The sequence below is a fragment of the Hibiscus syriacus genome, unplaced genomic scaffold (assembly GCF_006381635.1).
Source record: "Hibiscus syriacus cultivar Baekdansim isolate YM2019G1 unplaced genomic scaffold, ASM638163v2 tig00005465_pilon, whole genome shotgun sequence".
NCBI lineage: Eukaryota > Viridiplantae > Streptophyta > Magnoliopsida > Malvales > Malvaceae > Hibiscus > Hibiscus syriacus.
Window position 1 is genome coordinate 569,985 of NW_024062059.1, and position 26,895 is coordinate 596,879.

At 35.7% G+C, this 26,895-nt stretch overlaps 2 protein-coding genes and 2 pseudogenes across 3 annotated transcripts; 1 reads left to right on the plus strand and 3 right to left on the minus strand.

The window, feature by feature from the left end:
* Window positions 1–132: 132 nt before the first annotated feature.
* Window positions 133–22,818, minus strand: LOC120199763 (cytochrome b5-like). Of its 2 annotated transcripts, XM_039200775.1 has the most exons (5): window positions 22,815–22,818; window positions 17,297–17,304; window positions 1,380–1,503; window positions 713–779; window positions 133–632 (listed from the first exon to the last, which is right to left on the minus strand). In XM_039200775.1, the coding sequence occupies exons 3-5, from the start codon at window positions 1,464–1,466 to the stop codon at window positions 382–384; spliced, it is 405 nt and encodes a 134-aa protein (XP_039056706.1). In that variant the 5' UTR covers window positions 1,467–1,503; window positions 17,297–17,304; window positions 22,815–22,818; the 3' UTR covers window positions 133–381. The 2 variants fall into 2 exon arrangements, with proteins under 2 accessions (XP_039056706.1, XP_039056705.1); XM_039200774.1 differs by lacking the exons at window positions 17,297–17,304; window positions 22,815–22,818 and having other exon boundaries at window positions 1,380–1,549.
* Window positions 2,178–5,743, plus strand: LOC120199761 (molybdate-anion transporter-like). Its single transcript, XM_039200772.1, has 8 exons — window positions 2,178–2,459; window positions 3,384–3,528; window positions 3,623–3,791; window positions 4,193–4,463; window positions 4,627–4,892; window positions 4,989–5,204; window positions 5,360–5,462; window positions 5,547–5,743. Exons 1-8 carry the CDS (start codon window positions 2,309–2,311, stop codon window positions 5,606–5,608), a joined length of 1,383 nt encoding a protein of 460 aa, XP_039056703.1. The 5' UTR covers window positions 2,178–2,308; the 3' UTR covers window positions 5,609–5,743.
* Window positions 8,169–10,692, minus strand: LOC120199759 (annotated as a pseudogene).
* Window positions 17,563–26,677, minus strand: LOC120199679 (annotated as a pseudogene).
* Window positions 26,678–26,895: the final 218 nt, after the last annotated feature.

The window sequence follows — 26,895 nt, forward strand, 5'->3', positions numbered from 1 at the left end:
TGCGATAATTATTGATCCTGTGATCCCTTCGTGTAGGGTGTGTGATCTTTCATGTAGGTGAGTGTTCGATTTCGAAGAATTTTAGCACCTAGAGTGAGAGCCTTGCACATAAGAGGAAGAAGACACAAAACTATAAGAATAATGCTCCTGCTTTTAAATTCCAACAATACTAAACATGGTCTGGTCTCGCTGTTGACATAAATGGGGGGCTCAAAGAAGCTCACTATAGTATTGTCTTTTGACAATGGACCACATTTTGACACAGAGATGCTACAAGGAAGGAAAACCAAACAAGAGATGTGTCTGTCCTTTTAAAACTAACAGATGAAACACATCACTTCTCCCCTCAAAACAGCCAGCCAACTCCTGTGTAGTAATAAGCTATTCTTTCTTAGTGTAGTGACTTACCGCAATAGCCAAGCCCAGAATCAAGAGGGGGACGAGAAGTTGTAGGATCTTAACGACAAACTCTGGGGTCTTATCAGGATTGTAAGCCGGTTGCTGTGGAGGACTGTAGGCGCGCTTTGCCGGGACGGTTTTTGAATCAATCTCGCCTATGTAGTAATTTCCCATCAGTTCTCTTGCGGAATCACAGTGACCAACATCTTCAAAATCATTTGTGGCATCCTCCCCTGAAACATTATGATCAAACTACAAAATTCAGGCTTAATTACTTGAAGAACCGAATACGAAATCCATCATGAGAATTTACCGGTTGCGGACAGCACAATTTCATCACCGCCGGGATGATCTTCCATGAATGGAGTTGCATCATATACCTACATAGAGAGAAATCTCAATTATGAACGGCGGTTGAACTCCAAATACCTTGTTCTTGACATGTTCATCAGGCGAAACATTCGATCGACATAAAGCTCTTTCTACAACTGAGAGAACATCATACATGATATCTAATGATTGTTTGATAAACGGTAGCAATGAATCACAGATGATGAAACTACTTGAGTTTTTCATTTGAATATTTATGTGATCAATCCTTCAGCATAAGACATCCAATCTGTCTGACATGCACAACCACATGAATGCCATCGAAGGTTTCAGGAAACAAACACATTAAACTAAAATATTCAGCGGTGCTGAGATGCGGCCGCACTCTTAAAATTTTCAAAATTCTATATAATTTATGTATTTTCTATTAACAATCGAATTTTGTATACTCAGCGAATGTATGGAAAAGTTAAGAGATCATTCATTCGAACAAACGCACCCAATGAGATTTTACAATTGAAGGTGAAATAAGCTCACGATTCATCAATAATCAACCCAAAATAACAGTTCAAACATGAAAAAGGAAGTGAACAATCCGGCAGAGGAAGACCAGAAACACTGATGAAATAATAGGATGCGAAGGATCTGACCTTCCCAGAAATAATCAGCCAACAATCTTTGGTTTTGTAGTGGACTGCAACCTCCTCGAAAGTGTGCACCTTTGGATCCGAAGCCATTCTGCAACACTGCCAAGCGAATAAAACACCAAAATTCCCAAACCGCACGCCCGATTAGATCTGAAGCAGCCAAAAAAAGCTACCAAAATAAATACAAAAGAAATGCTCTCTAAAGCTAAAAAGAGTCCAAAAGTCTTCAAATATGATTTTTTTAACCCAACATATCATCATTAAAATAATTATTTTTTAAATTGGTATTTATTTTTAGTTTTTGTTTCATTTTAGTAAGTTTGTTCAAAATTTAACGTTAAATTTTGAAAAAATTAAAAGTTTAGGTACTAAAACGGACCAAAAATGATAGTTTAGGTACCAAACGACTTAAGTTTTTAACGGTGGGATATTATATTAAAATAAAAACTAAACTTTAGGTATGATTTTGAAAAATGGAAAGTTTAGGTACTAAAACGGATTAAAACTGATAGTTTAGGTACTAAATGAAAAATTTACCCTAAAATCAAAATAAATTAAATTAAATATAATTTATTTAATCGATTAATCCGATTTAATAATCCATTCACTGACACCTACAACATGATGCTTGCGCCATCTGAACCACCGACACCTCCTCTTCAGATCGAAAACCCAGGTCTCTCCACGTGTCAAATTTACAATATAAAATTCCAAATAAGTTGAGCCAAACACATCCTTTGTTTTGTCCCACACCCTCTCCATTGCTTGTAACTCTTCAAAGTTTCCTTCAAACCGTAAGATCTTTCTACCTCAAGTGTGCAGAGGACACATCGGCTTTTGGTTTCACAACGTCTTATAAAATCTCTGCGTCCTCTTCTACAAGTAAGAGGGATAGTCTGGGTGGTGGTGTGTTAGTTGGCTTGGCTGAAACAATGGAGTTCTTCTATTTCGTGGTGTTCGGTGCATTGGGAGCGGTGGTGGCAGCGCTAGAGCTGAGCAAGAACAACAAAGATCGAATCAACACTTCCCCTGCCTTCAATTCCTTCAAGAACAATTACCTTCTTGTTTACTCTCTCATGATGGGTAACTAACTACCACTCATTGTTTTCTTCCCTCTTTCTATTTACCAGATCTGTTTTTTTTTTCATTTTATATGTTTTAGATCTCACTTTTATTAGACTCTAAAATGTCTCTGATCTAATGCTGGTTTTTGTGTGTTGCGTGCGTGTGATTCCAGAACCTATTCCTTAGATTTGCATTTTTCGAGTGTGATCTGAATGATTTTTTTTGTGATTCGGTTTTACTTTTAGTGGATAATGTGTTTTGCTATACTAATCGTTACTTTTAAATGTCCTTACCCTTTTTTTCTGTGCTTTGGAAATGTTGAATGGGTTTATCTAGATAAAGAAAACGGAAAACGGGATACATGCGTGTTTTGTTAGCTTCTATAAGAAAAGAAAAGAGTAAAGAAAATGACTCCAATAAGTGTAATGTGGATTTTCGGTCCTTTTCTGTTTTGTGGTTGAGAAACTGAATTTTTTGGGTGGGGGAGTTGGAGATATGTTTGCTTTTGTTTTTGGTTGATGATGGTTCCGATAAAGAGACAGCCAAAATTTTGAGCATCAAACTATCATTGTTCTTAGATCTTAGAGAGGAAGTCATAAACTTCTGATTCTTGTGAGTTCTGTACCGTTGCATTAACTTCTTTAATAAGTTTCAGGAAAATAGTTGTAGGGATGATACTCTGGATTAAATAGTCTGAGATGCCGTTAATCATGAATTTGAATTCTATCGAAGTTTGTGGTTATTCTAGCTTTTGATAAGAGTCTTTCACGATGACGAATTTGTAACAATCTTATTCAAATATGCATCATAAACATATTACCACTTATGTTTGAATGATCTTTCTTTTGAAAGAAAATTTCCTAATTCATATGGTAGTTGTGAAAGATAGCTTTTTTATATTATGGTTATTGGACTCATAAATGGTTGTTTATGTTTCTATAGCTGGAGACTGGCTTCAGGGTCCATATGTTTACTATCTTTATAGTACATATGGCTTTGGAAAAGGGGAGATTGGACAGCTTTTTATTGCTGGTTTTGGGTCATCCATGTTGTTTGGTACAATTGTTGGATCTCTAGCTGACAAACAGTAAGCTTTTCATCTGGTTTCTGTTGCTATCTTTTCATACTTAATTGATGAAAGGTCTTGTCTTAAATGTTAAAATACCTTGCGTTTTATTCAGGGGCCGAAGGAGGGCATGTGTTACTTACTGCATAACTTACATACTTAGCTGCATCACCAAGCATTCTCCTCAATACAAAATTTTGATGATAGGTCGTGTTTTGGGAGGTATTGCCACCTCCCTACTGTTTTCAGCATTTGAGTCATGGCTTGTAGCTGAACATAATAAGGTGAGCAATTGCTTTCGTGCCCTTTACTCTTAGTGTATATCAGTGAAGCTTACAAGTTAACATCATATATGTGTTTTTTGCTTATGTGCCCTTTACTCTTTAATATTCTGGATGCTATGTGTTAGTCTCTGTCGGGTTGTTTTCCTCCATGCCCTATTTTGGGGGAAAATAACAATGTTTGTGATATCTAGTTTACATCGCATACTGCACAAGGTACCTAGGAATATTCTAATTTCGTTTCTTGAATTTTCCATCATTGTTTTCAAAGATGTCGAGGACTGAATCATCTGTTTCTGATTAGCTTCATTTGTCAGCGAGCCGTGTCTGCATCATTGATGTCAATATCCCTTTAACTTTAATCATGTTCTGATAGTACTATTTTGCACTTTTAATCTTTGCAGAGAGGCTTCGAGCAACAATGGTTGTCACTAACATTTTCTAAGGCAATATTTCTTGGAAATGGTCTTGTTGCCATTTTGTCTGGGTTGTTTGGGAACCTACTTGTTGATTCATTATCCCTTGGACCTGTGGCTCCTTTTGATGCTGCTGCGTGTTTTCTTGCTATTGGAATGGCCATTATTTTATCATCATGGACTGAGAATTTTGGAGATCCCTCGGAAAATAAGGACCTGCTTACCCAATTTAAGGGTGCTGCTGTAGCAATAGCTTCTGGTAGAGTTCAACACTTAATTTAGACTCATGCATTCATCTGATTGACATGTTACAGGCCAAGTATTGTCTCTTGATACCTTGTTGTCAGTCATCCATCATCATGCATTAATTCTTTCCTTTGTTTTCCCTTTGTACTCTTAGTCTAATTTTTTCTGCATTTCAGATGAAAAAATTGCCTTGCTGGGTGCCATCCAGTCTCTGTTTGAAGGTTCAATGTACACCTTTGTGTTCCTTTGGACTCCTGCTTTGAGCCCCAATGATGAGGATATCCCTCATGGTTTTATTTTTGCCACATTCATGTTGGCTTCTATGTTGGGAAGTTCCCTTGCATCTCGATTGATGGCTCGCTCGTCACCCAGGGTAGAAAGCTACATGCAGATTGTTTTTGTAGTTTCCTCTGCCTCTCTCTTGCTTCCCATTATAACTAATGTATGTTCGGACATCCTCTCCCTCTCTCTTCCCTCCCCCCCCCCCCCCAAAAGATTATTCTATTGAATTATTTCTAACTGGATTAATATGTAACAGTTTTTGGTGGCACCTCCGGAAGTGAAAGGCGGAAGCATCTCGTTTGCAGGTTGTCTACAGCTTCTTGGATTCTGTACTTTTGAGGCATGTGTTGGGATATTCTGGCCATCCATTATGAAAATGAGATCTCAGTACATCCCGGAGGAGGCTAGGAGCACCATTATGAACTTTTTCCGCGTTCCTCTCAACATCTTTGTCTGCGTCGTGTTGTACAATGTATGCTATACACCTCTTCTGACCAAAAAACACAAAAATGCTTTGCTATAATAAGCTTCACCTGATCATGTGCCATAGATGGATACATGCATGCTCTCGGATCCACCAGGCTTCAACTCTGTTACTAACTAGCTGTATTGATTTTTGTTGTGTAGGTTAATGCATTTCCCATCACTGTTATGTTTGGTATGTGCTCGATCTTCCTCCTCGTGGCATCTATCTTGCAAAGACGGCTGATGGCGATTTCAGACAAGCCGAGTAAGTACACGACACCATATCACACCAAACATCCTCCATCTTCCGATTTTTCTGTTCTGAACTTGTTGGTGGTTTCTCTTTCAGAGATTGAAAATTGGACAGCAATGAAGGAAAGGGACACAGAATCAGAGCCACTAAATGATTGAGACCGATGTTCTGTGGGGTTCTTGGCAGGTTGAAAGCAACTTCATAACTCATTCCCTATGCAGTCGCAGTTGATTGGAGAATTTGTACCTTTTGGTTTTATGGTAATGAGGTTACAAATTTTGCAAGGAACCAGTAGTCTCTGCCCAATAAAGTAGATGTGGGTTTTTTTTTTAGTATTCATGATTTGTTTTGGGCATTAAAAATAGTGTAGTAAATATCAAGTCTTTCCGGTTCTGATAGTATTATTATTATTATTATTTCTGTACTGCTCAAGTGGATTTAGATTGCCAAACAAATCATTCTTTATATGTTCTTCAAAATTGACGCTTCATTGTCTTCCACAAACACATTTGATTTTAGGATCAATATCAGGTCTAATAAGCAATAATTATAATGTATGTGCAAATATTAAAGGTTTAGGGTACACTATCTGTGTTCCTTTGTGTTAATATTCTTTTCAATTGCGTTAATATAGTAGTCATATAATAATGTTGTGTTTCACCTATGAATAATGACGTGATAATTGATTTTTTTCAGAATTTAAAAAAGTTTATAAATCAGTTGTTAAAATTTGAACTGAGTTTATAGTACAATAATTTTTTTTAAAACAAAACTTCGATTGAAATTAGATTTTAAGTTGTTGTGTTATCCTTTTAATTTAGTTGTATTTTCATGATGATGATAATAAATAGAGAAAAATACCGATTACTTCAATTTCAAACTCTCACCTAAAGTTTTAGAGTTAATTGCATCATATGTCCCCACTCTATGACCCTCATTTTAAATTGGTCCCCAAAATTTTAAACAGTTCAATTTCATCCCTAAACTATGTTCTAAATTAGTCTTCAAACTTTTAACATTCCATTTTCATCCCCAAACTATGCTCTTCATTCTATATTGGTGCCCAAACTTTTTGAATAATTCAATTTAATCTTAAATTATACGTATATACCAAGCACATCCCCTGTTAATAAAATCGTCACACCTAGTTATATTATTATATGCTTGAAAAAAGATAAAATTTAGGTTAAACTATGGTTGAAATGGTGGATTACATATTTGGATGAATTTGGGGATAAAATTGAAAGATGCAATCTTTTAGGGACCAATTTAAAATGATATTAATAATTTGGGATGAAATTGGAATGTTTAAAAGTTTAAGGTCTAATTTGAAATTAGGGTCATAATTAGGGGACTTGATGCAATTAACTCAAACTTGTATACCGAGCATATATTTTAATCTTTGATGTCTACGTACAATACAACAGAAATTACTACAACTATAACCTAAGGAATAGAACAGCCCGGGGGGGGGGATGGCTTATAGATTATTGCATTATTCAAGAAATCACATAACTTGATCCTCCAAGTATATTAAAAAATTGTCCACTCAGGTCCTTTGGGTCAAAGATGACCCGCGTATACTTTATCCAAAATTACAAGAAATAACCATTAATTTTCATGGTTTTTGGCCGGTTTACACAATGATTCTACAAATCTCCATGTGTTTTGAACATCTGCTCCGCAAGCTTATCTATGGCTTTCATTCCTAGAAAGTAGTGACATGGCAGATTGAAGTGAATCCCCCATCTTTTCTGTCAAGCTTGAAACCGTGTTCTTTAATGGTTCACAACTTGTTTCGTCGGGAGCGGGCTTGTCGTGTTCTCGGACTGAAGTCGTCTCTCCAAATATCTCCCGAGACTTACCTCTCCAAATTTAAATGTTTTTAAATAATATTTATTATTTAAATAAAATAAAAAATATAAACGTGACATGTATCACGTAACCATTTTTTTAACGCTACACCTAAAAATTGCAATAAAAAAATATTAAACACCTATTTTTAACAAACAAAAAAAAATATATCAAAAGTCAATTTTGGATATACTTAATTTTTTTGTTAAGCCTTCAAATTTTATCAACATGTTTAGTTCAATCTCCATTTTCACCAATATTTGAAAAATAAAATAAAAAGAAGAATCATATAAACAATTTTCTTGGTTATAAACATAAATAATAAACAACTTTTATAAACTAAATAGACTTATTTTTATAAATAAACTGTCGTCTTACATCCCTACATGATCTTACGATGATTGGTGTTAAAGTCGGGGCAAATGGTTGAGATAATGTGTTGAAAAATAAATTCCTCAAATAATTCACTCAAGTAATTATTTTTCAGGCTAGGATGTTTTGAACAGTAACTTGGAGAAGACCTCAAGATTACCTCGAGTCTTTCATGAAAAAAATTGAAATCACGTGGATTACCATGCGTCTTTACCTTGAGACTGTAAAAACACTTTAGTTCAGTAAATAATTTGGTGAGAGCTCTTTACCAAGAATTTTTTTTCCCAACGCTCTATTTGGGCGAGGAAGCCGTTAAAATCACTTTATTATATAAAAAAGACAAATTTTAAAATAGAGATAGTTTTTAATTTACATGGTAATCAGATTATAAACATTTGGTAGGCCCAAAAGATACAAAACATACACCTATGAACAAAAACTTAAGACTATGAACTGTTGGGCCGGTTCCCCAGAGAACGGCCCTCCAAAAACTTAAGATTTGTCATATGCAAGAAATACATGTACATCATCCGTCTTCAATCCAACTACATCCTGGGATCTTATGCATTCCAATATCTTTGATTTTTCGTCTTGTTCTTGCTAGATCAGACCATTTTCCAGCATGAGCATATAAATTTGCCAAGAGTACGCAGTTTGCGGCATTATTCGTCTCCAACGCTATAAGTCTCTTTGCTGCGACTTCCCCCAACTTAACATTGCTGTGAAGAACGCAGCCGCCGAGCAAGGCGCCCCACATCACTGAATCAACTTCCACCGGAACTCTCTTGATTAGTTTGTAAGCTTCAGTAAGCTGACCAGCTCGACTTAACAGATCAATCATGCATGTATAGTGTTTTATCGTGGGTTTGATGTCATAGTGCTGCATCAGATCAAATAGTTCCCGGCCCACCTCGACTGCCCCAACATGAACACATGAAGATAGAGCAGAAAGAAAAGTGACATGATCTGGCCTACAGCCAGTTGCTATTATTCTTCTAAAGAGAGCAATCCCCTCCTCCCCATGTCCATGCATGGCATATGCTGTAAGCATTGCATTGTGGGACACCAAATTTGGGTCTAAAATTCTATTATATGCTAGTAGTGCATGCTGTATACTCCCACATTTCGCATACATATCCACAAGAGCTGCCCCTATGTAGACATCGGCATCATAGCCACATCTAATTGTATGTGCATGAACCTGTTTTCCCCCCTCAGTGGTAGCTGATCTTGAACAAGCAGGTAAAATTATTCCAATAGTGTAATTATCAGGCCTCATATTTGAAGTTTGCATTTCAGAGAACAACTGCATGGCTTTATCATTTAGGTCATTTTCCACATGACCTGAAATAATACCATTCCACGTATAAACATTCGGCTCGAAACCATCTTCTCTCATTTTCCTAAGCAGATGCTGAATGCCTTCAATCTAATTGCAGCGGGCATAGCCAGATATCAAAGCATTCCATGTTGTCGTATCACGTTCACTTACTTCATCAAAAGCAATTTGAGCAGCCTTTAAGTCTTGGCATTTACAATACATTTCTACCAAGGCTCCCCCAACAAAGGTATTAGATTGCAGACCTCTAACAATGGCTTGAGTGTGTATCTCTTTCCCTAGTCTCAAAGAAACCATGTATGTGAAAGCGGATAGAACACTCCCTAGAGTGAAAGAATCAGGTTCGATCCCGTCCTCTGTCAAAACATTTTTAAATAAGTGCAAAGCTCCATCAAGCAAGGAGTTGTTCATGTATCCAGAAATCAATGTGTTCCACGAAATTATATCCTTCTTGATACCGACAGTCCTCATCTGATCGAATAGAACCTTTGCCTTGGACACATGACCATTTTCACAGTACCCAACAATCATTGTATTACAAGAGACCACATTTTTCCGTAAGAACTTTGAAAACAATTGGAAAGCACTTGTCATATCACCACACCTCCTATACACGTCAATTAACCCATTGACAACAATAGGGTAAGACATTAACCTATGCCTCGTGATATATCCATGAAATTCTTTGCCAAGGCTCAGCTTCTGTAATCTAGCACAAGCTGGAAGAACACTTGCTAGAGTTTGGGCATTCGGTTCAATGCCTTCTCTTACCATTCTAAAGAACATCTCAATGGCCTCCTCATCGTAACTATTCTGAGAGAAACCCCCAATGACTGCAGTCCAAGAAACAAGATTTGGCATCGTGTTCTCGCACGACGACGACATCGTTTGGAAAAAAGCACATTGCCTCGAACACCTTTTCGTTGACAGCAGAAGCGGAGAGAACAGTGTTCCACGACACACGTCCTTTTCGGGCATCGTCTCGAAGACTTTCTTAGCATCATCCAAGCTTTCACATTTACCATACATATCAATCAAAGCATTACCTACATAAATTTTAGAAACAAACTGATATTTAATCAGAATCCCGTGTAACTTGCTTCCTATTTCCTCGTTGCCAAGACCACTAGAAATTTTCAATACAACAGGAAAAAAAGGCTAATAAAAGATCGTCGATTAGTAATTTCTCGAAAAGACAAAAAAGCTTAGCATGGCTGTCCAGGAATACAAGTTTCTCAGCGTCATTTTATCGAACAAGAAATCCGCATCACCCAAACAACCCAACTTCCCATACAACTTAAGCAACTTGGTGTCCACGAACTCCTGCCCCCAAAACCCAGTCTTGAGAGTATGAGCATGGATCTGTTTTCCAAGTCTTGGGTTATTGCAAGATTCAAGAATTGAAGCATAGGTGCTTGAACTGATTGGTTTATCAAGCAAGCAGAGAGTGTTGGGCATGTAAGAGTGAGGCTTAGCGGGATATTGGTTCAGTGGGGATGAAAGTGGGGGGATGGTGATGGATTCCAGCATCTGAGCAATCTTTTTTAACTCGAGTACAGGAATGGGAAACAAGGGAATTGCCAACATGTGCAGTACAAGATTATCCCAATTCTAACGTTGTCACTCTCAGGTGTCAACTCAACTAGGATAAGATACATGTAGTAAAGTTGAATTTAATATTAGGAAAGGGTTTATTGCACGGGGAGTCCCTAGACTATGTTTCAAATGTTAAATTGGTTCTAAAATTTTAAAATAATATCATTATATCAATCATGTCCTTCAATCAGTCTAAATATAACTTGGTGTTAGCTTAATTTTTATATAAAATATATTTAAAACATGTTGTTTTGAATTAATCACTGATGTATTGATTAATTAATTAATTCAAATAAGATTTTGAAGACGTAATCCTCCTAAAATGAACCGCCCAAGTTGAACCTCAATTCACAGCTTTGATCGTGAAAGAAAACGTGTAAACGTACATTAACTAAAGTATGAACATAAACAGGCAACAGGATTACGAAGAAAGCATGTTCTTACGGGTTTGCAAAGCTATCGGATGAACTTTGACAAGATGATCTGCCAGTTCTGGAAAAAAAAGATTTTCACAAGATTAAAAGAACTAAGAAAACATCGAAACCCTAAAAACAGTACCCATGAAGATTGCGGGTACCAATCCAAGATTCAGACGGGGAGACGAACGACGCCGTTGGGAGGAGTGTTGCTGCTGTTATTGGTCATAGCAGTAGCAGATGAAGAAGAGACGGAGGAGGAATTGGTGATCATGAGAGGGAGATCGTGGGCCTCGGACTCATCGGCATCGTCGGATGTAGAAAGGTTGATGCAAGAACAACGCTCCAGAGATGCGAAGAAAGCTTGGGCCACGCTGCTTCCCAACCACGCCGCCATGTAAGACAAACAGCTGCCTTCAGTGTTCTGCATCTTTCCCCCCTTTTCCTTAGAAGAATTATCTAATTGATTTGGGGTTGCAGAGAGATGGTGTTTTAATTTGACTGGATTTTTCTTGTGAGTTTTATTGATTAATCCCAAATCGAGATATAGAGTGTTTTGAAATTCAAAGCCCTAAGCTTGAGGATGAAGCAATCAGCGAATGACTCAAAGGTAAAAAGTGGCAGGCTTGTGGGCTTAGTCAGAGCTGCTTGGTTTGTAGAACCTTGTGAAACAAAGACTAATAACGAATTTCATCCCTTTGTTTTATGAAAATTGATAAATTGGTCCCTTTATTCTAGTTTATTAGAATTGATTAAATGGGTCTAATATTTTATGAGTTATCCGCACAAAAATCTAACCTTTTAAAATAACCAAATAAGATCATAACATTTTTTTAAATGTTCAAATAAGAACTTATTTTTTTAGTAAATTAAGAAATATTAAGTCTTTATTTGAGAAAATTAAAAAAATGTTAACTCTTATTCAATTATTTTAAAAGATTAAGATTTTTTATATGACTAATTATCTTTTATTAATTTTTAAAATGGATCTGATTGGAGATTTTTTTAATAATTTGTGATAATTATAAAGTAATACATGTTTAAATTTTTTTAATTGATTGATAATGTATACATGTTCTGTAGACATAACTGCTCGAACTCAAGATCTCTAGCAATCATAACATTTTCTTTTATCAGTAAGATCGCTTGATAGGTCCAATTATCATTATTTTTGAATTCTTCATAATTTCCTTAATATTATTGATTATAGGTCAAACTCACTTAATTTACTTCAAATTTTATATATTCTGTTATAGTTATTAATTTTTTTTCTAAATTAAAATTTATTTTTAAAATAAAAATATATATTTTATACATGATAATTTAGAGAAAAAATCATATTTAATTGACACAATTTGTTTAATATTGGGCGTCAATAAATCAAAATCAAAACGAATAAATAAAATTGAATCGAACACGTGAACCGAACATATAAACCAGACTCGTGAATTGAATTTATGAATGAGACCCATAACCGGATCCGTGAATCAAATCCATAATTGGGCACTAATCTAGACCCATCAACCACATAAATCAGGTAATTTTTAGCCTATAGATAAGTTAATTATTTAACGACACAAAGTAATTTATTTAGATATTTACGGTATTTGTTATAGTGAATTGGAATTAATCACGTCTAGGTGACAAATTCTAATAAAAAATTCAAATTTTTTACCCCAATGTGATTAAAAGTAATAAAAAATAAACTCGTCACCTCGACGTGATAAATTCTTTAAATATTATAACAAATGTTGTATATCACAAAATAAACTTCTATATGCTCTGTTGAGTTAATTAATAATATTGTTCATATTATGGGTAAAAAACCCCAAAAATCAAGCTCGTGAACCGAATCCATATATTGAACCTATGAGCCAAACTTACGAATCAGGTCCATGAACTGCATTCATGAACCGAGCCCTTGATCATGCCTTTTGGTGTGTTCTTATTTTGATTCTTCACATACTTGGACTCGGGGTTAGTAATTGATAGAGTCGAGACCTGTTGAGTTATAAAATTTTGAGTTATTTAAGTAGACGAGTTCTATTTTTGCATGAACCGAGCCCTTGATCCTGCCTTTTGTTACAACAAAAAATATTATATTCTTCATAACATTTTCAGATGTAAACCCTAAAACCCGTAATATAACTTTCGGTTGCAATAAAAAATATTACAAATCCGTATAACTTTTTAAGTTAAACATGATAACCATTTAAGTTGAAATCATCTTAAATTAACCTTAAATCAGGTTGTCGTAAATTAAAACTACCTTAAAATTAGATTGTTTTCATGAATAGCTGTTCAAAACACAATGTTTTGCTATTGTTGTTACACAACTAATGGCTCATGACTGGATGACAGAAAAAAAAAGGAAATTTGGAAATAGAGTGGTAAAATTGAAATTGTTAAAGCTAAATAACCAAAACATAAATGTAATAAAATTTGAGTGACTAAATACATAAATTATCCAATTATGAAACTGAATTTAAACAAGCACTGCACTTTTACAAATCAATCCCTAACTCACTTCGAAAAATTAGGTGAATAGGCCTAGGAGTTCCGGTAAGTATGATGAACTCACGTTCACATCAACATAATTACACCTCCCCGGTCAAAGTGACGAACTTGGCATATATAGCTCAGTACATCACATTTTAGTGCATTCCCACCTTTTTTTTATCATCATTATTTTGCTAGTGCAGATAAAAGCCGACCGGAATTTACTGGAGAATCAAACCGTTGATGAATTCCAGTGAAATCTCAATATGTTTTAGCAAAGATTAAGCCTGATTAATAACATAATGTGAACCTGCACCATCTAATTAGGTTACACCGACACAAGGCGACCTTTATTGACATTAACAGCGAAACACACTATTTGATTCAGCAAATGATGCATTTTTTTACTCCCACTTGAATGGTGGTGAGTTTGGTTGTTGGCGGGGGGGGGGGGGATATTATGATGTTGGGCTGCCATTCTTTCTGCAACTGTTTTGGAGCCTTTAAACCGACCGTCAATGCTCCAACCATATTTCTCCTGCAAACGACCCTTCATACCGAACCTTCTATATATGACAATGGAACTAGGTTTGTCTCATCGGAGAAGAAAAGTGACTCGTTCCTCTTTGTAATGTTTCTTGCTCAAATGAGTATTCCAATGGCAGTTTCATTTGCATGTGTATGTCTCCATGTTTGGCTTGTATGATGCTTTATGTTTCTGGTTTCTGAGATGCTCATTTGAGCAAGCAATGTTACAAGTGGAACTTCCTCTAGCAGTAGCTACCTCCTCCTCCTCCTCCTCCTCCTCCTCCTTTTCCTAAGTACCTATATCAGGTAAAGCTAAGTGTATTTTCGAATTCTGAAGGAGATCGTGTTAATTTCTTGTACACGTATGCTAGTTATGACGATTTTGATTTTAAGACAATGGTCCATCCACGATACAGTTTTTAGGGTTCCTCTTCGATCGATCAGGGCGTTAATGATGGCGGAGGTTTCAAGGGCACGAGTGGTGGATGAAAAAGGGAAAGGGAAGTTCTTGAGTGATACCTAACGTAGAGAGAAAGGATCGAAGACGATGCTTCCCCTGGATTGTTTTTCTTGATTAAGTTAAAGTGATTATAAAGTAGTATTTGTTCTAAATACTCTCAATCATTTGACAATAAACGTTCAATCACTCTTACTGCAACCGCTAATACTCGAATCAAATATCTTTTAGAATAATAATTCTTATTTTAATCACTGCGATCGATTAAAGATAAAGAAACTTGGGATTATCGCAAATTGACGGACTCATGTTTCATCTGGTCCAGCCAACTCCTAAGTGATGTAGCCGGGCCAAGCATGGCGTGCCGCTTGTCCTTATCTGAATTATCTCTTTGCTCTTGGGCTTAAGGCCTGATTGAGTTACGGATTAAGGTCCGTATATTTTGGACCGATCCAACGATGTCTTAATATTTCGACTTAGATTAAATCTAAATAATATATCCTAGTATAAAATAATTATTTTAGGGTCTAGATCATATACACCAATGTAAAGTTTTGTACGAGCATGAAAATGACCGTAAAGGTATGGGAAAAAACGTACTAAAGCCATAAGGATCGTGTCACAATAACAAAGAAAATATGTTCCATAAGAATAGATCGAAACATGTCACAAGAACAAAGATTTTTATTCAAAAATTTTTAAAAAGACCTACTAAAAAATATAAAGAACATAGTATGAAAAATAAGAGAACTAATAATAAGCGACATCGACAATCAATATTAAATTTGGTGTCACCACTGGTTAAACAAAAAATAAAAAAAAAGAGTAATACATCACAAAAGTATTGAAAAAAAACTATGTTAAAAAAGGGAGAGACAACTTGTCTTATTTCTTAAATGATATTTCATTTATTAAATAACAATATAATGTAAAAAATAATATATATATATATAGATATTAAATTAGAATTAATTTGTATCATAATTTTATAAATAATTATAATTAAACTTAAATAAAAACTCAAATAATTATATTTGACTTAAAAAATAAATGAAATTTAAATGATAAAATATAACTCATCAGTTCAATTACCTTAAAATTTTAATTTAATTTAACTCGATTCGACAAATATTTTCCCCCCAATATAATACTCATCTCTAACAGAAATAATGTTATTGTCCTCATACCTACGTAGGGATGGGTATAGGTCGGTTGGGTCGGATTTTTGGTCTACCCGATCCTACCCGAGAATAAGAAATCATTCACCCGAAATTCGACCTGACCCGACCAAAATAAGATTCCACCCGACCTGATATATAACTTAAAAATCCGACCCGACCCAAAATAATAATAAAAATATTATTTTTATTCAATAAAAACAATGACTTAATTGAAAAAATAATATATAAAAAAATATTATTGTTATTATTCTTAAATATATAAGATAAAATTATATATTTTTTTATCGGATCAGATTCGGTCCCATGCCCATCCTTGACCTACGAGGCCTCCTGAATTTTCCATGAAGGTCAGGCGTGGGACACAAGAGACGTCGGTGGATGAGTAAAATCAAGACACTAATTAAGACTCGAGGATCAAAAAGTCCGTAAAATCCAAACTATCCTGTTCGTGAATGATCCCACATCGATGAGATAGCTCGACGTTAAAGTTCAATTACCGATGTGGAACCGCAATCAAAGTCTTTAAAACTCGTTTACGTGCATTGCTACATTTTCCCTTCAATTGTGACATGCGTCCTCAACTGAAAAGAAATGTGTTGATGTCGGGATATGCCTGTCCTAATCTCCATGGTCACTTCTTAATGCAAACGCACCCACCTCTTTTTTTCTATTTTCTCTCCTTTTCTGAAATACGATTAAGATAATATATGGATGATGGCGATGTCGATGGTGATGAGGGGATGCACATGTTCCTACCCCATTGGATGAGGGATGACAAAGATGCCCATTCTCATTAAACCAGCTGGAAAGTGCCACATTATTGCAAAAGTTGCTTCAAAGTGAACAATCGAGAGAGAAAAATATTATTAGTAGAAATAATAGTGAGTAATCAATCTTAAAACAATTAAAAATATATATAGATTTCGTATAGAAATACTAAATAAGAATATAAGAGACGCACTAATGAATTTTAAACGAGTCACAATATATACAAAACACTACAAACACTCAAAACAAGGGATAGAGACCTAGATTCAACGCGTTTCGATCTAATCCTATAAGGTTATGTATTTTTTTAATATCCGGGTTTAGATCAAGTCAAATTTAATTTTAAAATAAAAATATTCGATTCGACTCAACCTGAAGATATATTCAACCCATATATATATTTATGGATAATTATAATATTATCGCTCTCGAAAACTCAATCTAACCCGACACCATTCATATATATCCCTACTCAAAACCCTACAATAATATTGAAATGTGAGCCTTCTCCTCCACTCATATCACAGTTTTTTCTTTCAATTCATTTCTTAACAAAACGAATCACACTGTAAACGAAATATAGATGATGACACCTTAATATCTATATATATATATATATATATATATAGGTCAAGTAACAGGGAATACTTTTACCTTTACCAACAACAACTAGCCTAAAGAGTGAGTAGCTCTAGGGAGTTATGCAGTGATGACGAACAGGGTTGTTGATAAACCTTGTTTTGTAGTCCCTTTAGTCTGTAGCATTTCAATTGGGAAAAACCCACAATCGTTTCAAGCAAAAACTTGATTAATCAAACATATCTAAGAACCCAATTCAACTCAAGTTGATTTGCAAGGATCCGATTCTCGTTTGTAAAAAGGAAAGCCATTTAAGTTAATAACAGTTCAAAGACGTGGAGAATTTTGAAAGTATCAGTGGATCAAACTCTGCAACACATAAGCCTCGAACTCACACTGGGATTGGGGAGTTTCGGTGAATCATCAATGGAGTTTACTGAGTTGCTTATGTAGAGATTCTAGGTTGGAGAATATTGCAAAAATTTAGATCTGTGATTCATTGGATACTTGTTACAAAATAATACAAAGCAGAAAGTTTGATGAATTTACAATGCAGTTGTTTTCATGTGGAGGGTTAGTTTATCCAACGTAGCATAGATTTCTTCTGTTCTCTTGTGAGATTTGTCATATGCAAGATATACATGTACATCATCACTGTCTTCAATCCAACTACATCCGATATCTTTGATTTTTCGTCTTGTTCTTGCTAGATCATGTTAAGATATAGTCTCAACTATCATGTAAATCATTCATAACAAAAGAAAGAGAGGAGAAAACTTCACATTCATTTTATTATAATCGAAAAGCTGCCTCTTAGACTTCACAAGAGATGTTTATATACAAATCTGAAAACTAACTCCAAACACCTCTTTTGCCAACTTAGCACGCAACGTAAGCAAGCAATCCACGTAAGCAAACTTATAACAAACTCTTAATAGCTGCTTAACAAACTCATGCACAACAAGTAAAATAATAACAACTGCTTAACAAACTCATGCACATCAAATAACGTAACAATGCACTTCATACTTCAACATTCACCCTACTTGATAGCTCTTGAAAATTCATAACCAACACATTAAACTTTATTCATCAACATTCGCCCTGCTCAACAACCTTGTAAAAACTTTTAACATTCCTTCATCATTCATCAACTTCTTCAATCATGTTTTTATTGCACAACTCAAGAATCAACGACTTTTCTTTGAGTTGAACAATTAGCAAACGTAGTCTATGCTTTAGAAACAAAGGAGCAGACAGTGGTTTTGTAAAGATATCAGTAACCTGCTCAACTGCTGGAACTTCATGAACCTGCAGTCTTTCAAGCAACAACCATCTCTCTGACAAAAAACAAATCCAGTTCCACGTGTTTGAATTTAGAATGAAGAACTGGGTTGGCACAAACAACAACAACACTCGAATTATCACACCATAATGTAGGTGTACCATGTAGAATAACATGCAACTCAGCAAGTAAGGATTGAAGCCATCTCATATCAATTGCAGCACATGCAACACTCCTATATTCAGCCTTAGCAGTGGAAATGGTACCCTGCAGATAACGCAGAATTCGCTTCACAACTTGAAAATGAGTATTAAGTGGTGCCTGTATAAACTGACATACTCGATTGACTTCAAATGCAACATCAGGACGAGTAATGACAACATATTGCAATGCACCAGCAATGCTTCTGTAGTAAGCTGCATCTGTAAAACTGGATCCATCCTTACTCGACAGCTTAAAACTCGACACCATTGGTGTAGGAAGACTCCTAGCCCAGCAAAACCACTGCACTGTAACAAATCAATAATATACTTTCGCTGACTCAACACAATATCACATGGTTTATAACAAACCTCAACTCCCAAAAAGTAGTTCAAAGTTCCAAGATCCTTCAAGGAAAATTGCTTGTTCAATTTGTTAATGACAATATGCACTTCATCAGGTTTATTTCCAGTGAGAATGATGTCATCAACATACACCAACATATACATAACACTGGTGGCTGACTTGTGAACATAAAGAGATGAATTAGATTTTGCTAAAACAAAACCCTCAGTCTCTAAAATATATATGGAGTCGCTCAAACCAAGCGCTAGGAGCTTATTTAAGCCCCTAAATGCCCTTGTGAAGTTTACAAACAGTGTTCCCATCACCTAGCTAATAACTTGGTGGCTAAAGCATGTACACTTCCTCAGTAATAATCTCATTCAAGAAGGCATTATTAATGTCGACTTGTCTTAATGTCCAACCATGAGTCAAGGCAAGAGAAAGGATAACACATACTGTAGAAGGCTTAACTACATACTGAAAACTTCATGAAATTCAACACCTGGTTGTTGAAGAAAGCCCTTTGCTAGAAGACGAGCTTTATATCTTGCTACAGAACCATCAGCATTTCGCTTTACCTTAAACAACCATTTGCATGCAACTGCTCGCCTATTTACAGGAAGAAGAATAAGAGACCAGATTTTGTTCTGAACTAATGCATCATATTCTTCTTGAGCAGCAGCCTTCCAATTAGGATACATGAAAGCCTCTTTTATATTGCGAGACTCTCTATCAGAACATGCAACTTGAAATATTTTTGGTTTCCAAATCCCTCTTTTACTTCTTGTAACCATATGATGAACATTAAGAGTTGTATCATTAGTAACATGAGCATTATCCAGTGAAACAATTGGCTCAGACTTGATTTCATGTGAACATGGCTCACTGTCAGCTATAGGCAATTCATCATCATCATTTACCAGCTAATTTGTACTGATATTGGTCAGCCCTTGACCAGTTACAACATTTGAAGTAGATAAAAGCTTATTGTTCATTAATATAACAATCACCTTAAACCAGAGTTACATGCTCAGTATTAGTACCTCTCCCAACTGAAGATTGATATTGTGGAACAACAATCACAAGCAATACTCCATTGGAAGTTCTATGAGTAACACCATGTTTTTCAACAACCTTACAAACACTATAGGGAAACACTGTCTCATAAAAAACTACATGCCGAGAGACAAAAATTCGACCATTTTCATCCAAGCATTTATAACCCTTGTAAGATGAGCTGTATCCAAGAAACATACATTGCCGAGAACGAAGCTCCAACTTGTGTCTATTAAATGGTCTCAGAAATGGAAAACAAACACAACCAAAAACTCTTAAATTAGAATAATCAGGTGATACATGATAGAGTTTCTCAAAAGGCGACTTACCATCTAGAACATCAGTTGGTAAACGATTTATCAAATGAACAACTGCTGTAAATACATGACTCTAAAATTTCAAAGGCATATGTGCTTGAGCTAACAAAGTCAATCTCATTTCAACCACATACCTATGTTTTCTCTCAGTTTTTCCATTCTATTATGAAGTAATTGGACATGAAATTCGATGTTGAATTCCATGATCAAGAAACCATGCTTAACGGGTCTGATATTCACCTCCACCATCACTTTGCATAACCTTAATTTTCTGACCAAATTGAACTTCAACCATTTTATAAAAATTAATAAAACATTGCCCCACTTCATATTTACGCTTAAGCAAATAAAGCCAATTATGTCTGCTAAACACATCAATAAATGACACATAATAGACATAACCATCAGAAGAAGTGAAAGGGGCTGGTCCTCATACATCCGAGACAATTAATTAAAAAGGAGATGCGTATTCAGTTATTAAATTACAAAATGGCAGCTTATGTGTTTTGTCTTGCAAACACATAATACAAATGTAACACCCTCAACTCATATCTGACCCGGATACGAGTCCAGGATGTCACATTGACTAAACAAAACAATACTTAAAAAAACCGATAAAACATTTGAACTTATTTTATTAAAAATACAATAATATACATATATTAATACAAGTTTATCAAAAATACTCAGAGCATACACAACTTAACCCTTTAGTTACATGCCAACATCCATTTACATAACAAAATATAACCTACTGATTAAGTTGCTTCTGATCTGATAGTTGCAGGAGTAATGTTGTCCAGCTGCTTAACCTCGATCGTCTACTTTATCGGATCCTACGTGTGAAACACTCACACGCTAAGTCATCGACTTAGTGAGGCAATATAATAATATCAATAAATATAAAGGAATTGCCAAAATGAGATGGGTTGCAATGATAAGATGTATGTAAACAATGCAATAACCAGAACCATGTTTCTTACACATATACTTATCAAATTCACATTCATAAGTTCACCTTATTAAGTTCATTAGCCCATGGTACCATCATGAGAACCTAAGGTATGTGAGTATTGTGAGGTTGTGCACTATGCTGTCACCACAGCTTGTATAATTGCACCGAAGTGTCACGTAGAATTTCACCGGAGTGCCGCGTAGAATTGCACCGTAGTGCCATATAATAATGTCCATAAAGGACCACATATCATTCCTTAAGAATATATACATATACTAGGGATCAAGTATGTGTCTCACAAGACTTCACACATGTTCCAAAGAATATATATATATCCCGAAGGACCGCGTAGACCCTCTACCCTTGGTATGCCAACTATACATATAGTTCTCATCTACATAACATGGGCTTTCACCATTCACATAATTTGTATCACATAGACATATTATTTTCATACCTTTATCACATAGACATATAACTTTTTCTTGCATATTCATGTCACATAATGCATATGGTATGAATTTATGTCATGTATCATAATATGAAATGCGATCATGTATCAAAATATTGAATCTAGACTTATCACAAGTCTAGAACTGAATAGAATACATATTCATGCTATGCATATGCACTCACCTAGATTTCTTTGTCTTTCCCTCGATCAATCCTACTTGTCGATTGTTCCAGAACTCGTTTAGGCTCAATATCTACATAGTAATTCATTGATACTTATCAGTATACTAATTAATATATTCTAAACTATCATTTCTTAGGCTAAAAGAAAAGCCATTTTCATCTTTTAATGGAGGTATACATCGATGCACCTTAAACAATTTATGGGATTTATCATTGATGCATCGGTGCACAATGAATGTGCATCGATGCACATTGCCCAGAATTGTTATTTTAGCACGAAAATCTCTTCTTAGTCTACTTAACACTTTATATTTCCCCTCTTTTTATATCCTTAACTTGCATACTCTTACTTAAACTAATTATTATCCATTTCATACTTTTAAAACTTAAAAATCCAATTCTCCATGTAGAGTTTTAAGAATCTAACCCAAATTCCAACATGTTCTAATTTGAATTCTAACACTTCATACCTCTTAGATAGCTTTATGACAAGTCAAATCCCACTTCTAATTCTTATTAGGAACTCTAATCCAAGATTTCACTTTTCTACTTCCTTTATTTGATTCTTCATATTCTCCTCATCTTATGGTTTTAAGATAATCTAAGCTTTCCTTAAGCTTAGTTATCAACTAAGGATCAATAAGCAACCTTATATTCATCAAGAATTTGATCACAAGAAAACTCACCTTTAGCTTGGCTTCACGACAGAGAAGGAGAATGAAGAAGAAAGAAATATCCAGAACCTTGTTTCTCTCATTAGCTTTCCACGTGGTTTATTAAATATCCTTAAGAAACATTTAATTATTTTCTTATCAAAAGACTCATTTGCCCCTTTAGTTCCCCATGCTTTGCTAATTAATCCTACACCAAATATTTCAATCAATTCCTTCAACTTTCAATTTATCAACTTTGATCACTAAATTTTAAAATTTCACAATTTAATCACTAACTCGGTATGGGGATGTTACAACAAACTTGAGACAAATTATTGGCATCAGAAGTCACATTACACAATTTTATAATTGCCTTCACAGTATTAACCAAAACATGACCTAAACGTTTATGTCACAGATCCAAAAGAGCTTGTGATCTTGACACATTATTAACAAGACATCTAGGCTCATTCTCAACACTAGGAAGCAACTGGTATAGCCCTTCATTCGTGAGCTTCCCTCGTAACAAAATGGTCTAAGCCTGAGCATCCTTTACAAAACATTCGAATGGATGAAATTCAAGAAACACATTATTATCACGTGTAAACTGAGAAACAAACAATAACTTCCTCTTCTTAATATCAGGAACATGAAACACATTTTGCAAGATCAAAGATTTGAAACTAGAGTGCAAGCAACCTTGACTAATATGAGTGATTGAAACACCCTTATCATTACCCATGAGAAGGGTATTATTACATGTATAGGTAGTCTCTGAGTCAAGTCAAAAACTGACAGATCATTCAAAACATGATGAGTGACACCAGTATCTGGATACCACAGTGCATTAGCAGCAGTAGAATGAGTTGACACACTCGAAGAAGCACCAGGTAAAGCAGAAACAAACGCTGTTGATGGCACATTTGAAGTGGATGAGCTAAACCGAGTATCAGCAGGTAAATAACCAAATGATGAATATAGAAATCCATGATAAAATAGAGTTGACATTCCTAGAGCTCCAGGATACAAATAAGGTGAATATACCAAACCAGTTAGATAAGGAGAAGCCATAAAATGCGTGTAGGCTTGCATTCTAGGAGAAGGTGAGTGAGATAAGTGATTATCATCATTCGAACTCGAAGATTTCTTCCGAGCATCACTATGCAGAGCCTCACCAGTAGTGACACCAATGAAGTCCCTATCAAACCGATGATAGCATTTTTGAACAGTGTGACCAAACTTACCACACAACTGACATTGAGGTCGATTTGAGCCATTAAATCGTCATCGACCTCGCCCACGATAACTATTACCTTACTGCCCTCTTATCTGAAATGACTGTTTCTAAGACATCTCTTCATCAGTAGAAACCTTAACTGGCACATCACGAATATCACTCGAACGAACCACCATATTGGCTGAAATACCATCACTAAGAAAAACCTTCTGTCGAGCTTCACAATCAAGAAGCATCTCAGTATGTACTTCTAATGATAAAGTATCACGAGATGTAATAGCAATGATGAATTCAAACTCCATGGATAATCCAGCAAGCACAACACTTATATGCTCCTGCTCAGTAACAACACATCCAGTTGCATTTAACATATCACATATAGACTTTACCTTTGCTAAATATTCACTTACAAACAATCCTGTTTTTCGTTGAAAGTGCAAATTATGTCTAAGTGCATAAATCTTAGTACTAAACCTAGCTCCAAACAATCGTACTATTGCATTCCAAATAGTAAGAGAAATCATTAGCCTAGTAAGGTGAGGTAAAACATCAACACTAACCGTTGTCAACAACCAAGATGCTAGCAATTTATCTTGTTGTCTATACACAAAAAAAGATGGATTCTCCTCAACTTGACCAGACTCAGTTGTAATCCACTCACTCGGAATAACACTATCAGGAGTAATGTATTTCATCAAACCATAACCATTAAGAATAAGAGCGACTTGATGCGTCCAAAGTAAATACGTATTTTTAACAAGTTTGATCGTGTCATGTTTGAGAATATGCTGAACACATGAGGGATTAGAAGGAAACACCGAGGAATTCCCAGGGGAATTCACCGGAGATACTACTTGTGGATCAACCATGACTCTAACAACAACAAACTAAAAAAACAAGCCAGAAACAACACACCTGCTCTGATGCATCCTTCGCAAGCACTCAATCAATCCAACAACAGATAATCACATAGTGAAGATCAAGCCTCCAGGAAATGGCGACTGATACCATGTTAAGATATAGTCTCAACTATCATGTAAAGCATTCATAACAAAAGAAAGAGGAGAAGAAAACTTCACATTCATTTTATTATAATCGAAAAGCTGCCTTTTAGATTACACAAGAGATGTTTATATAAAAATATGAAAACTAATTCTAACCACCTCTTTTGCCAACTTAGCACGCAACGTAAGTAAGCAATCCACGTAAGCAAATTTATAACAAACTCTTAATAATTGCTTAACAAACTCATGCACATCAAGTAACGTAATAACAACTGCTTAACAAACTCATGCACAACAAGTAACGTAACAATACACTTCATACTTCAACAGATCAGACCATTTTCCAGCATGAGCATATAAATTTGCCAAGAGTGCGTAGTTTGCGGTGTTATTCGTCTCCAACGCTATAAGTCTCTTTGTTGCGACTTCCCCCAACTCGACATTGCTGTGAAGAACACAGCCGCCGAGCAAGGCGACCCACATCACTAAATAAACTTCCACCGGAACTCTATTGATTAGTTTGTAAGCTTCAGTAAACTGACCAGCTCGACTTAACAGATCAATCATGCATGTATATTGTTTTATCGTAGGTTTGATGTCATAGTGTTGCATCAGATCAAATAGTTCCCGGCCCATCTCGATTGACCTGACATGAACACATGAAGATAGAGCAGAAAGAAAAGTGACATGATCTGGCCTACAACCATTTTCTATTATTCTTCTAAAGAGAGCAATCCTCTCCTCCCCATGTCCATGCATGGCATATGATGTAAGCATTGCATTGTGGGACACCAAATTTGGTTCTAAAATTCTATTATATGCTAGTAGTGCATGTTGTATACTCCCACATTTTGCATACATATCCACAAGAGCTTCCCCTATGTAGACATCGGCATCATAGCCACATCTAATTGCATGTGCATGAACCTGTTTTCCCCTCTCAATGGTAGCTGATATTGAACAAGCAGGTAAAATTATTCCAATAGTGTAAATATCATGCCTCATATTTGAAGTTTGCATTTCAGAGAACAACTGCATGGCTTTATCATTTAGTTCATTTTCCACATGACCTGCAATAATACCATTCCACGTGTAAACATTCGGCTCGAAACCATCTTCTTTCATTTTCCTAAGCAGATGTTGAATGTCTTCAATCTGATTGAAGCGGGCATAGCCAGATATCAAAGCATTCCATGTTGTCGTATCACGTTCGCTTACTTCATTAAAAGCAATTTGAGCAGCCTTTAAGTCTTGCCATTTACAATACATTTCTACTAAGGCCCCCCAACAAAGGTATTAGATTGCAGACCTCTAACAATCGCTTGAGTGTGTATCTCTTTCCCTAGTCTCAAAGAAGCCATGTCTGTGAAAGCGGATAGAACACTCCCTAGAGTGAAAGAATCAGGTTCGATCCCTTCCTCTGTCAAAAAATGATTAAATAAGTTCAAAGCTCCATCAAGCAAGGAGTTGTTCACGTGTTCAGAAATCAACGTGTTCCACGAAATTATATCCTTCTTGATACCGACAGTCCTCATCTGATCGAACAGCGCCTTTGCCTTGGACACATGACCATTTTCACAGTACCCATCAATCTTTGTATTACAAGAGACCACATTTTTCCGTGGGAACTTTGAAAACAATTGGAAAGAACTTGTCACATCACAACACCTCCTATACACGTCAATTAACCCATTGACAACAATGGGGTTAGACATTAACCTATGCCTCGTGATATATCCATGAAATTCTTTGCCAAGGCTCAACTTTTGTAATCTAGCACAAGCTGGAAGAACACTTGCTAGAGTTTGGACATTCGGTTCAATGCCTTCTCTTACCATTCTAAAGAACATCTCAATGGCCTCCTCATCATAACCATTCTGAGAGAAACCCCCAATGACTGCAGTCCAAGAAACAAGATTTGGTCTCGTGTTCTCGCACGACGACGACATCATGACTGGATGAGATAGCTCGACGTTAAAGTTCAATTACCGCAATCAAAGTCTTTAAAATTCGTTTACGTGCATTGCTACATTTTCCCTTCAATTGTGACTTGCGTCTTCAACTGAAAAGAAATGTGTTGATGTCGGGATATGCCTGTCCTAATCTCCATGGTCACTTTTTAATGCAAACGCACCCACCTCTTTTTTCTATTTTCTCTCCTTTTCTG

Excerpts from the sequence above, each read along its gene's own strand:
- LOC120199763 (XM_039200775.1), bottom strand. The coding sequence starts at position 1,466 with ATGGCTTCGGATCCAAAGGTGCACACTTTCGAGGAGGTTGCAGTCCAC. Across the intron at positions 780-1,379 it reads GGCTGATTATTTCTGGGAAG|GTATATGATGCAACTCCATT; the intron begins GTCAGATCCTTC and ends CTCTCTATGTAG. Across the intron at positions 633-712 it reads AATTGTGCTGTCCGCAACCG|GGGAGGATGCCACAAATGAT; the intron begins GTAAATTCTCAT and ends ATAATGTTTCAG.
- LOC120199761 (XM_039200772.1), top strand. The coding sequence starts at position 2,309 with ATGGAGTTCTTCTATTTCGTGGTGTTCGGTGCATTGGGAGCGGTGGTG. Across the intron at positions 3,529-3,622 it reads GGATCTCTAGCTGACAAACA|GGGCCGAAGGAGGGCATGTG; the intron begins GTAAGCTTTTCA and ends CGTTTTATTCAG. Across the intron at positions 4,893-4,988 it reads TGCTTCCCATTATAACTAAT|TTTTTGGTGGCACCTCCGGA; the intron begins GTATGTTCGGAC and ends AATATGTAACAG.